Source organism: Xyrauchen texanus, chromosome 8 (genome assembly GCF_025860055.1).
Source record: "Xyrauchen texanus isolate HMW12.3.18 chromosome 8, RBS_HiC_50CHRs, whole genome shotgun sequence".
Classification (NCBI taxonomy): domain Eukaryota; kingdom Metazoa; phylum Chordata; class Actinopteri; order Cypriniformes; family Catostomidae; genus Xyrauchen; species Xyrauchen texanus.
In genome coordinates, this window is record NC_068283.1 from 48377690 (window position 1) to 48390263 (window position 12574).

Here is a 12574-nt window from a genome sequence, read left to right on the forward strand (position 1 = left end):
GTCACGCTTCAGTCAACAGCATGCTTTAAAAAAAGGAAAAAAATAAACTTGACGCATAAAATCAAAGAAATTGTCACAGAAATATATTTTAACTGTATAGTAAAATGCAATATTCACTGCAGTAAAAATATTTAAAAAAAACAATTAAATAATAATATAAAATTTAAGCCAAATTCCACAATGAAGAGTGCTGTTATACTGAATAAAAGGATAGAAGTAAAAATGTTGATATGACAATGGAGAAAATGAACGGGGAATATCTCGACCCTGCAGCACCTCACAAGCCCTTGAGATATGTATATCACAACTGTTGCAATATTTCCAGAAATCAATATATTGTGCATCTCTATTCAACACTTTTAAAACTAAAAATAAGCCATGTATTCAACTATTTTTATATTGTGACGGTAGTTTTTGTATTTTAACATTTTATTTGAAATATATTCTTATCTCATCTTTAGTTGCACACCTGACATATCTAATTACCTCATGAGGATGGCATCTGTGTAACGTCACTGATTTAAATGTAAGTTAGTCTGATGTGAACGCACTTTAATACAAAGAGTAAATAACAGTCTGTTACTAATAATGATATCAGTTCATTAGCTGTAGTCAGTATATCTCTGAGTGGAGTGACACAGGCTAGAGATTATTACAAGATAAATCCATGAAGAACATTTGTTCATCTAATCAAATAATTGACTTTTATCATTTTCAGTGTCGATGATTAGCTGGCCTCGAAAACACAAACTGAACCTGGTGTTGTGTGGAAGTGATGCAGATCTGAAGACCTCCGTATCAAAACTCATAAGAGGGAAAAAGACTTCAACATCAGGACAAAGGTCCAGTTCAGAGTGTGTGAGGATTGAAGGGGAGGTGTCTGGACGTCAGATCACTCTGGTGGAGCTTCCAGCACTTTCTCAGATCTCAGAAGAGGAAGTGATGCACCAATCTCTCCACTGTGTGTCTCTCTGTGATCCTGGAGTTCATGTTTTCCTAATCATTATTCCTGTTGGTCCACTCACTGATGAAGACAAAGCTGAAACATTGAAGATCCAGAAGATATTTTATTCAAGAGATCACTTCATGGTTCTTTTCACCTCTAGAATGACTGTTGATGAACCTGTGACCGATATTGCTAAATCTATCATAAAGTCTCAGAGTCTCTGTGGAGGTCGACACAAAGTGATGGGATTAAATAAACATGACAACACCAAACAGATTTCAGAACTGCTTGATTATATAGAGAACATGAAGACTGAACCCTATTCACCTCTGATGTATGTGAGAGCTCAAGATAAGAGAAGAATAGATGAAACAGAGAAATATAAAGAAGAACTGAAGAGAATGGAGACGGAAAACAAAGAACTACAAGAGAAGCTTCAGAGATACGGTGAGTAGATTTACTATATAAAATCTCATTTTTATCAAATGAATTACATGACATGGCCGATGTACATATGTTCTAGGGGGAGGATAACTGTTGTCTGCTGGGGATTGTTTTTTCACTTTTTGCTTATGCAAGCATTGTTCGTTCTGTGTGACTCATCAGCTTGAGAATACTATAGATTCTTATCAATGTACATAAATTCACCTTCACATCTGGCACAACAGTTTAAATTCATATTTTGCATGTGTGGTTTAAGTAAATGATAGTTGTCATGTACTTCAACAGCTTTAATCAAGCTTCAACATAATGTCAGATCTCTTCAGTGCAGTAATGTAATGCAACTGTGAAAAGACGGCACTTTAAAGTGATGCTTGATTGAGCAAAGACATTCCCTTTTACAGATATATATTGATTTGAATGTTCTGTGCTCATTTAATACTGAAGGAGGATTTAATAAAGGGAGGAACTATGATGGAAGGAAAAGAGGATGTGCCCTATGAGATAATTCCTCTACAGGTCAATGACCACCTGTCACACATTTTTCAATACTGTCCCGGAATTGGAAGTTTTGTCCTGCATCCCTAAAGCCATAAGCAGTGTCCTGCTGTAACGAGGACTCAGGAAAGTTGGGATCCATCTGCGGTTGTTTATTTATAAGCAAAACACAAGTCGTACAGGCAAGGTCGTGGGCAGGCAAACAGTGAATATAGCAGGCAGGCAATAGAGTAAACAGAACAGGCAGAGGTCTGGGCAGGCAGCAAACAAACGTAGTACGGAACAGGCAAGAGGTAAACAAGGCAGGCAGCAAACTGACAGGGTCTAAGTAACAGGCTGGATCGGTACACAGAATAACTAGTAAGGGAGTAAGAGAATAACTTGCTTGGTAATGTCGCCGGGGCAAACAAGACTTCGCAAAGAAGGACTAAACAGGCACGGTTAAATAGGGTAGGGTAACACAAAACAGCTGGGGATTAATCAGACCTAGGTATGCGGGCAGAAGGGAAATGAGTTTAAGTGATCAGAATTCGGGTGAAAGCGATCTCTGACGACTGAGGGAGGAGGCGCCTTCACCGGCGTTCGTGACACCTGCATTCTAATTATTTGTCTATTTTAATTATTTGTTGTAAAAATAACATTAATAGTGCATTTTTTTTTTTTTTGGAATGCCTAATTCCCAATGCGCTCTAAGTCCTCGTGGTGGTGTACTGACACGCCTCAATCCAGGTGGTGGAGGACGAATCTCAGTTGCCTCCGCGTCTGATACCATCAATACGGGCATCTTAACATGTGGCTTGTTGAGCGTGTTACCACAGACACGTAGCGCATGTGGAGGCTTCACGCTATTCTCTGCGGCATCCATGCAAAACTCACCACACGCCCCACCAAGAGCGAGAACCACATTATAGTGACCACAAGGAGGTTACCCCATGTGACTCTACCCTCCCTAGCAACCGGGCCAATTTGGTTGCTTAGGAGACCTGACTGGAGTCACTCAACACACCCTGGATTCAAACTCATGACTCCAGGGGTGATAGTCAGCATCACAACTCGCTGAGCTACCCAGGCCCCCAAAAGTGCATTTTCTTTTATCTTCCCAAAAATTACAATCCCACATTAAAAAAAATACAATAAAAATTGGAAACAGTCAAGGGTTTTTTAAATCACGAATTTATTGACAGACATTAAAAACTGAAGAAACATTCAAATAATCTCATCTAGGATAATATTATATTAGTTTCTGATCACTGAAGTGTAGTTCCCTTATCAAAAGCTGCACTTAATGCTGTGCGATTCAGTGCTTTGGGGACGTCTTTTAGGAGTGACCAGCTGTGAATATGTGTGCAACGCATCAATGAAATTGACTAGAATTTATAGCCTCTGTTGGTGACATCATCAGGATGCGCTGGTACCAGGGGCCATAAATAGATCGTCACAGCTACATCATCAGGTATTTCGTCTTCAGACCACACTGTGATGTGTTGTGCTTCTCAAGCCTCTCAAACGCTTTATTTTCCTCTGATAGGAGTTAGATTTGTCAGGCAGTGTGCAGAAATCTTTTTCTTCTTTCTTCTGTCACTTAAGTGTGAAAGACAAAGAGAAAAATGAGCAATAAACAAAGCAAACAGTGTGTGTTTCCCTGTTTATGGCTGAATCGGACACACACCAGATTTGCTTTGTTTGTTTGGGGGAAGAGCACGCTGCTCTTGCGTTGGAGCGAGGCGAGTGTGAGCATTGTGAGCTGTTCACAGTGAAGATGCTGCGCGCTCGTCTTGCTTACTTACAAGAGCCAGCACCCACCATTCCGTCATGGGGCTCACGTATGGATCTGGCTGAGAAGCGAGAGACAGATCCGTCCCTATCACTCGCTCCCTCTCCAGATCCAGCTGGTCCCTCGCGTGTTCTCGAAGCGCGCCCCGGCACCTCTTCCGTTCACAAGGGGGACGATGAATATCTTGGGTCTGCGGACTTTGAGTTGCCGATCTCTGAACGTTCCTCACATGATGATAAAACGGTTGAGGAATTACTCAAGGTGGTTACACGTGTGGTGGCCAGATTACAGTTAGACTGGCCGCATGAACAAGAGACCCCCAAACAATACAAATTAGAAGACAGATTTCTGTCTGGTGGCTGGGGAAAGGGAACTCAAAATCAGTCTCTCCCCTTCTTTGATGACCTCCATGAAGAGTTGACTCTTTCATGGGGAAACCTTATACTTCCCGTATCTTTGTGCCCTCGACATATTTGACTATCGTGAGCTTAGCTTGTGGGGAAAGCTTATCAAGCAGCAGGTCTGGCTTGTGCCGCCCTACACACCATGGCAGTGTTACAGGCGTACCAGGCTGATCTATTGAAGGACCTTAGTGCGGGGAGTACTATCGACGAGGAAGCATTCTCAGAGCTTCATCGAGCCACAGGTTTATCTCTCCGTGCGACCAAGCAGACGGCTCGCGCTATCGGCCATTCAATGGCTGCTTTGGTCAGCACAGAGAGGCATCTGTGGTTAAACCTTTTAGGCATTAAGGATAAGGACAAAGTGTTCCTTCTTGATGCCCCGATTTCACTTTCTGGCCTGTTTGGCGACTCGATGAATACAGTCATTACCAGGTTTCGGGTGCTAAAAACAAACAAGGAAGCCTTTGTGCACTCAGAGGGAGGGGCTGCCAGCCACCCAGCCTCCCCCGGTCCTTCTAGAAGGGGGCCCAAAACAGAGTATGGCGAGTCATGCTCCCCCTTGCAAAGAGTGGGGATCGGCTTGTCGCCCTCAGCAACCTCCAAATCAAGACCTCAGGACCATTATTTCTAAAAAGAGAAAGTCCTGACGGTCTTGCGCCCAGCCTTGTGGGGTAGCCCCCCTCGGGATGGGGTGCGCAAAAAATCTGCCGGCACCTTCCCGACACCCCGGCGGAACTTCTCTATTCCCGCTCAGCACAGCTGTCTCCCGCTCGAATCGAAACCATTCAGTATATCCTGAGCAAAGTCAGGCTAGGCCAAGATTTACAATTTACGCATTTTATCCAAAGCGACTTACAGTGCTCCTTATTACAGGGACAATCCCCCCGGAGCAACTTGGAGTTAAGTGCCTTGCTCAAGGACACAATGGTGGTGGCTGTGGTGATCGAACCGACAACCTTCTGCTTACCAGCTCAGTGCTTTCGCCCACTACGCCACCAACACTACACAGCACATGATTGTACTGTTCTTCAGTATCAACAGATGTTAAGTCTCATGGCATCTGCATCCTCTGTGATTCCTATGGGCCTTCTGCATATGAGACCATTTCAGTTGTGGCTCAAAGCCAGGGGATTTCACCCAATGGCCAATCCCCGAAGGCAGATAAGTGTTACGCGCCGTGGACAACATAGTGGCAGTCTCTTACATAAACCATCAAGTAGGTCTACAGTCACGCCAGCTAAACAGACTGGCACGGCAGATTCTCCTATGGGCCCAGGGCAAGCTCCTGTCACTCAGATCAATATCCCTGGATACCTGAATGTGGGAGCAGATTTACTGTCCAGACAGAAAATACCAACGGGGGAGTGGAAACTCCACCCCGAGGTGGTGAGACAAATCTGGCTAAGATTTTATGAAGCAGAGGTGGACCTCTTCGCCTCCCAACAGACAGCGCAATGTCCCCTCTACTTCTCTCTGATTCACCCAGCCCCCATAGTTCTGGACGCGATGGCATATACATGGCCCAAAATGCGCATGTGTGCGTTCCCTCCGGTTTCTCTGCTCCCAGGTTCGCCAACAAGGGTCTTGCCTCTTACTGATAGCGCCGCATTGGCAGAACAGAGTGTGGTTCTCAGAGATAATATCTCTCCTCGACGGCTCTCCTTGGGCGATTCCGGAGAGGAGGGACCTTCTGTCTTAAGCACAGGGGACAATCTTTCATCCCCGGCAAGAGTTGTGAAACCTTCATGTTTGGCCCCTGAAGTGTACCAACTGAGGGACACTGGGTTTTCACCTGAAGTTATTGAGACCATTCTGAGTGCTATGGCTCCTTCTACTAGAAGTTATGCCAATAAATGGGGTGTCTTTGGAAGGTGGTGCACTGCACGTAATGCAGATCCAGTTAACTGCCAGATTGCTTCAGTTCTGGACTTTCTGCAGGAAAATTATCAGCAGGGACATGCATCAGCTGAGATTAACAGATCATTAGTGATTTTGACCATAGCAGTTTCAGTGCTGTGATGTGAGCGGAAACCTGACTGGAACTGTTCATAAAGGTTATTAGTAAGAAGATGTGTGTGGACCTGAGAAGCAACTATCCTTTCTAAAATTTTTGAAAAAAATGGTAAATTGGAGATAGGACGGTGATTTTCAAGTATTTGTGGGTCTGAACCAGTTTTCTTCAGTATAGGACTGATCACAGCAGTTTTAAAAGATGATGGGACACACCCAGAAATAAGAGATGCATGAATAATTTTAGTTATAATGGGGAGCAGGGGAGGTAAACAAGCTTTAACCAAATATGTGGGGAGAGGATCTAGCTGAGAAGTAGATGATTTAGAATAACAAATAAAATTGGATATTTCGATATCTGTCGGAAGATCAAAACTCATAAGAGTAATTTGGGGAGGTTCATGAGAAATTGGGTAAACTGAACTACAAGCTATATTACTCATGTCATTCAATTGCTGGTGAATGCTAGAGATTTTATCCTTAAAAAAGGTTAAAAAAAAGTGTTACAATAAGCTGTAGATTGCATGTGAGCTGGAAGAGTATCAGGGGACCGAAGAAAGTTATTTACAGTAGAGAAGAGAGATCTTAGATCTTAGAAGAGAGATAAGGGAACGTCTCGGGTTACTTTGCTGTAACCCTTGTTCCCTGAAAAAGTGGAATGAGATGCTGCGCTTCATTGCCGCTCTGAGGATGACACAGGACTGCTCTTCAGACAAAAGACCCGACGATGTGGCACATCTATTTATAGCCCTGGTACTGGTGCATTCTGATGATGTCACCAACAGAGGCTATAAATTCTAGTCAATTTCATTGATGTGTTGTACACATATTCACAGCTGGTCTCTCCTAAAAGATGTTCCCAAAGTGCTGAATCAAGCGCAGCATCTCGTTCCGCTTTTTCAGGGAACAAGGGTTACAGCAAAGTAACACGAGACGTTTCATAGAGACATTGCTGCTTCTCGTCATTTAAAGTCATTAAAAACAAACTTCCAAAAACTCATGTTCTTTTCTATTATATGAGTCCAATTATTTTTAACTCAATAACATAAATAGATAATCTGGTAAGAATGCATTTAAAAAAGGAGCATAAATAACCTAGTTGATATTTTAGGAAATGTATTTGTGCATATAATATGTTTTTTAACATCTAGCCTGTTATATTCAGGTCATTATATTCCCTAGATTGAATATGTCCTGTGCTGTCAAAATGAGATCAGGGTAATTTGTGTGGTTTCAGTTATCATCAGGATTAAAAAAGAAAACACAATTATGTGATGGTAAATGGTTTAATTTTAACCCCATTAAAAATAAAAGAATGTGTTTCTCATGTTTTCTTAAAAATATGATACACATCTTACAAATTTTGCCAGGTTATGTAAACTTAAGCTCATATCTGTACATATAATTTATAAATATATAATATAAAAGAGTCTTTCAGTGTGAGTCGCAGCTGTTGCTATGGTTATAAACGGTGTCCATATGGTGCTTGGCAAGTAGGTATCACAGGATGAACATAAACTTTCATTCCACTCAAAACTACACAAAAAGTCCCAGATATAGGAATTTGATCTAACAGACTCATATCCACCAGAACAATTGGCTTTTGGGCTCAAAGCAGTTGCCTGACGGGAGATGTGCGGGAGTGAGCTGTGTTACACGACCGCTATCAGCCCATCAAAAACGTATAATGTCTGGGGAAGGGCAGTCACTGGACTTTTTATGGGCCGCCACGGGTAAGATGGTGCATCCCTAGGGAGTTGGTGCTCTACAAAGTCTGCATTCAGCATGTAGGGAGCAGCAGTACTGCTCCTTATATATCAGAACGTGTGCACAATGAGAAAGAATTATATTCTTCTCACCACAATTATACAGAGCGGTGATCTGAATAACCGTAGACTTTGTGTCATAGTTATCTGCTTATTCCTGCATGTCTGTGTGTGTTTTTTCCCTCATGGGTTTCCCTCTGCCATGTGTAGCATGTCTCCTATTCTGACGGTCATAAAAGCTGCCTCGTGTGCCTGGGTTGCGATCACACGCAGGCAGCATTTTTATCAATAGTTCATATTCTCAGTGCGAGAACATAGCCATGGCAACATTGCGGTCGCGGCTTTCTTTTCTCACGAGAGAAAGCCACTTCAGCCGCCCCCGCGGCACGCTTGCTTGACTCCGTGCCAGCTTGGGATGAGTGCGGCTCGCTTCTCGCTTCTTGGGCTATGTGCCCAAGGTTCCTATGACCCCGTTTCGGGACCAGGTCGTGAACCTGCAAACAAAGCTGCCCCAGGAGGAGGCACACCCAGCCTCTTCGTTGCTGTGTCCGGTACGTGCTTTGCGTATATTTTTGGACCGCGCGCAGGGTTTTAGATGCTCTGAGCAGCTCTTTGTCTGCTTTGGCGGACGGCGGTAAGGGAACGCCGTCTCCAAACAGGGGTTAGCCCACTGGATTGTTGACGCTATTGCACTAGCCTATCACACCCAGGCCGTGCCTGGCCCCTTGCAGGTTCGAGCACACTCTACAAGGAGTGTGGTATCCTAGTGGGCACTGGCTCACAGCACCTCCCTAGCAGACATCTGCAGAGCAGCGGGCTGGGTAACACCCAACAACTTTTCTAGGTTCTACAACCTCAGGGTTGAGTTGGCCTCGTCCCGTGTTTTGTCTGGTCCAAGCCTGAAGAATTCGGTAACACAGATCAACCGACCGGGTGTTTCCGCTTGCACTTGCGCCCTTCACCAAGATGATCCAGTGCGCCTTCTCTCCCAGGTTAGCCACTAAACTCGCTTCCTGGATATTTTTTCCTCCCCGGCTCTCTGTCCGGCGAGTTCAGCGGAGGAATTTTCCGCCAGGCCCACCACTAGTTAAGTGCTCTGTGTTGGGCTTGGGCCCCACAGGTATAGTTACCACCTTAGGCAACTCCCTGTGATGTATTTTCCGCAGTACGGTCCCCCGACTCTGTGGATCCGCGTCTCCCTTGGGCAGGCCCTCCTGCCCCACGGTCGCCGTGTCTGTAGCAACTCCTCCCTTGCTAGGCTGGATCTACCACCACACCATGTCCACGGGCGGCTTGACAACCCCTGTGTGTATTGGCCACACTCCCCAAAGTCTGGGTAGTTTGTGGTCTCCACAGAGCCTTTTCCCCCTGAAAGAATAGGAATGGAAAAGGACGCCCTCCCCAATGCATCTATAGAGTTAAGATAGCCCTAGCCGCTTTTTAACTCTATGAGAAACATAGAGAGAGAAAAGGCCATGGCTGGCTAGCTCCCATGGCTGGTCACCACCTTCCCGTGCAGGGACTGGGAACCTAAGAGTGGTTATGACACTTTTTGGGGGCATTGGGGAGGGTTATGTGTGGCTGACACAGCTGCTTCTAGCACGCAACAAGCCTGCTTGCACCTGTCTCAGCAGTCACGGTTTAGTGCATGGCGTTTTTAAACGGGACCCCTTGTGTCACTACAATCGACACAACGTCGAGTTGGGAAGGGAAATATCATGGTTACTGTCGTAACCTCTGTTCCCTGAGGGAGGGAACGAGACGTTGTGTCCCCCTTGCCATGACACTATTCCTACCACTGTAATGTGCCGTCACCTTATTCTTGGCTCCTCAGTGCAAATCCTGAATGACAGACGCTCGCCTGCTTCCCTTTATACCCGTATGTCTAGGGGCGGGGCATGCAAATTCTGTCTGCCAAATTGACATTGGCCTTTTATCAAGTTCAGAGGCACATGAGGCTCTCAAGAAAGACCCCTTGTGTCACTACAATTGACACAACATCTCGTTCCCTCCCTCAGGGAACGGAGGTTATGACAGTAACCATGACATTTATTGTTGTTTTGAGAGATGAAGGCTAAAAAATTTATAAACTGAAAAGGACCCCAACAATATCTAGGGATTGTAATAGTGAGATCCACAAAGCAACCACATAGAAACATTGTGGCAACCATCCACACCAACATGGGGTTTTGGCCCTAGCCAAATCTATCCACCAAAATATCAGAGAGATATAATGTGAGATTTACTTCAGAACATTTTTAATATAATACCTATTTTCTGTTATAGTAATCTATAAGTGTGTGTTAGCAGTTTACGATTTGAGAATAATCACATGTTGAATTATATTCATCAGGATTTTATTTCCATTAATTATAGATGTCCAGTCATGATTGTTTAAGCATATTGATCCAAGAGACCCTTCCCTTTAAACTACCTGAAACACACCCTCTGTCAAATGAGTAAAACATCATGAATATGAATCTGCAGGAATCTCAAAACCTGTTTTTAATTCTTCAGTTCAACATGTGTTTCAGGTGCTGAAGGTGAATCAAAAGATCTGAAGTGTTTGCGATTTGTGCTGATCGGGAGGACAGGAAGTGGAAAGAGTGCAACAGGAAACACTATTCTAGGGAGAGAAGAGTTTGATACTGAACTCAGCTCAGTTTCAGTGACGAGTGTTTGTCAGAAGGGAGTTGGTGAAGTTGATGGTAAATCAGTAGCTGTCGTTGATACTCCAGGACTGTTTGACACGTCACTGTCAAATGAACAAGTGATGGATGAACTAGTGAAATGTGTTTCACTGTCAGCACCTGGACCTCATGTCTTCATCATTGTGTTGAGTTTGGGAAGATTCACTAAGGAAGAGGTGGACACTTTACATCTGATAAAGAAGATGTTTGGTCCACAAGCTGCTCAGTTCAGTATTGTTCTGTTCACGAGAGGAGATGATTTGGGAAAAACATCTATACAGTCATTCATAGAGAATAGTGCAGATCTCAAGAAACTGATCAGAGACTGTGGGAACAGATACCTGGTCTTTAATAACAGACAAGAACAAGACCGAACTCAAGTCTCACATCTGTTGAACATGATAGAGCAGATGATCAGCAACAACACAAACAGATACTTCACTAATGACATGTTTGATGAGGCAGAGATGTCCATTAAAAAGAGAATGAAGGAAATATTAGAAGAGAAAGAGAGAGAAATTCAGGCTCAGAAAGAGGAATTAAAAGTCAAATATGAGATGGAAAAGAAAGACATGATGAAGAGACTGGAGGAAGAGAAACAAAAGAAAGAAGAGGAAAGACTGCAGATGGAGAACAAGTTCAGAGAAAAAGAGGAAAATGTCAGAAAACTGTTTGAAGAGAAAGAAAAATCAGAACAGAAGAAACGAGAGATGGAGGATCAGAAACGATCAGAAGAGGAAAAACAACAGAAAGATGAATATAATAAAATAATAGAAGACATGAAGAGAGAGATTGAAAATCAGAGATCACAGTATGAAAAACAGCAGAAAGAAAGAGAAGAAGAAGATAGAAAGAAAGAAGAGAAATACAAACACGATCAAGAAAAGATGAAAAATGAGCAAGAACGAATCATAACAGAATTAAAAATGAAACAAGAAGAGGAAAGAAAAAAGAGAGATTCAGAGGAACGAAAGAGGAAAATACAAGAAGAGAAAGAAAGAAAAGAATGGGAGAGAAAAATAAAAGAGGCTGAAAATGACAGAAAAGAGATTCAAGAGGAAATTAAAGGACAACAGAGAGAATGGGAGGATGAAAAGAAAAGACAGATGAGTAAACGAGAGGAAGAAGAAAGAAAGAGAAAAGAGAAATATGAGGAACAGCTGAGAGAAAAACAAGAAGAACTGGAGAACATGAGAAAGACATTTGACAGAGAGAGAGAAGAAGAAAGACAGAAGAGAGAGGACGAGAGACAACAAGAGAGAAGAGAGAGAGAACAGAAAGAGAGAGAATATGAACAGATGAAAGATGAAATGAAAAGACATTATGAGCTGCAGGAACGAAAGATGAAAGAGGAGTGGGAGAGAAGAAAACGAGAGGATGATGAGAGGAGAGAAGAAGAGAGAAAGAAATGGGAGAAAAAGATTGAAGATCTGAAACAAGAGCGAGAGACAGAGATCAAGAGAAGAGATAAAGAGGAGAGAGACAGAAGAGAAAGAGAAGAAAAACAGCGTGAAGAAATGAAACAGAAACATGAAGAAGAAATGCAGAAGATGAAGAAGAAACATGAAGATGAAGCCAGAAAACAAGCAGAAGAATTGAATGATTTCAGAGAGACTCAAGAGGAACATGTTCAAGAACTCAAAGAGAAGCTCGAAGAACATCAAAAACAACGTGAATTACTGGAAAAACTCTTTCAACACTTCAAAGATGAAAAAAGTGAAGAAGTGAAAGAGCTTAAAGAAGAAATCAATGAACTGAGAAACAAGTCCAATTGTGTCATTCTGTGAGAATTTTAAATGAAAAGATTCTCTGATTATAATTCTTCATTTGTATAAATCAAACATGACTTTTCTTTTTGATGATTTTAGTGTAATTCTTGTTTACTGGGATGTTGTTTAGTTTTAATTTTCTTGTTGTTATATCTACAGTATATACTCTATATGTGTAACTGCATTAAATCACTTCTTTATGTTCTATATAGTCAAATACATGAAATACTCACATCTTATCATTTCATAATAAACACACTTTTATAAATGATAACA

The 12574-nt window shown here is 42.7% G+C and overlaps 1 protein-coding gene across 1 annotated transcript in view; it reads left to right on the forward strand.

Annotated features, from left to right (window-relative positions):
* Positions 1 to 12365, forward strand: part of LOC127648208 (E3 ubiquitin-protein ligase BRE1A-like) — a 58523-nt gene extending 46158 nt beyond the window's left edge. Inside the window, exons 4-6 of the mRNA XM_052132789.1 lie at positions 719 to 1397; positions 4699 to 4712; positions 10395 to 12365. Coding sequence (XP_051988749.1) covers positions 719 to 1397; positions 4699 to 4712; positions 10395 to 12316 — 2615 coding nt within the window. The 3' untranslated portion in view covers positions 12317 to 12365. The remainder of the gene's footprint in view (positions 1 to 718; positions 1398 to 4698; positions 4713 to 10394) is intronic.
* Positions 12366 to 12574: the final 209 nt, after the last annotated feature.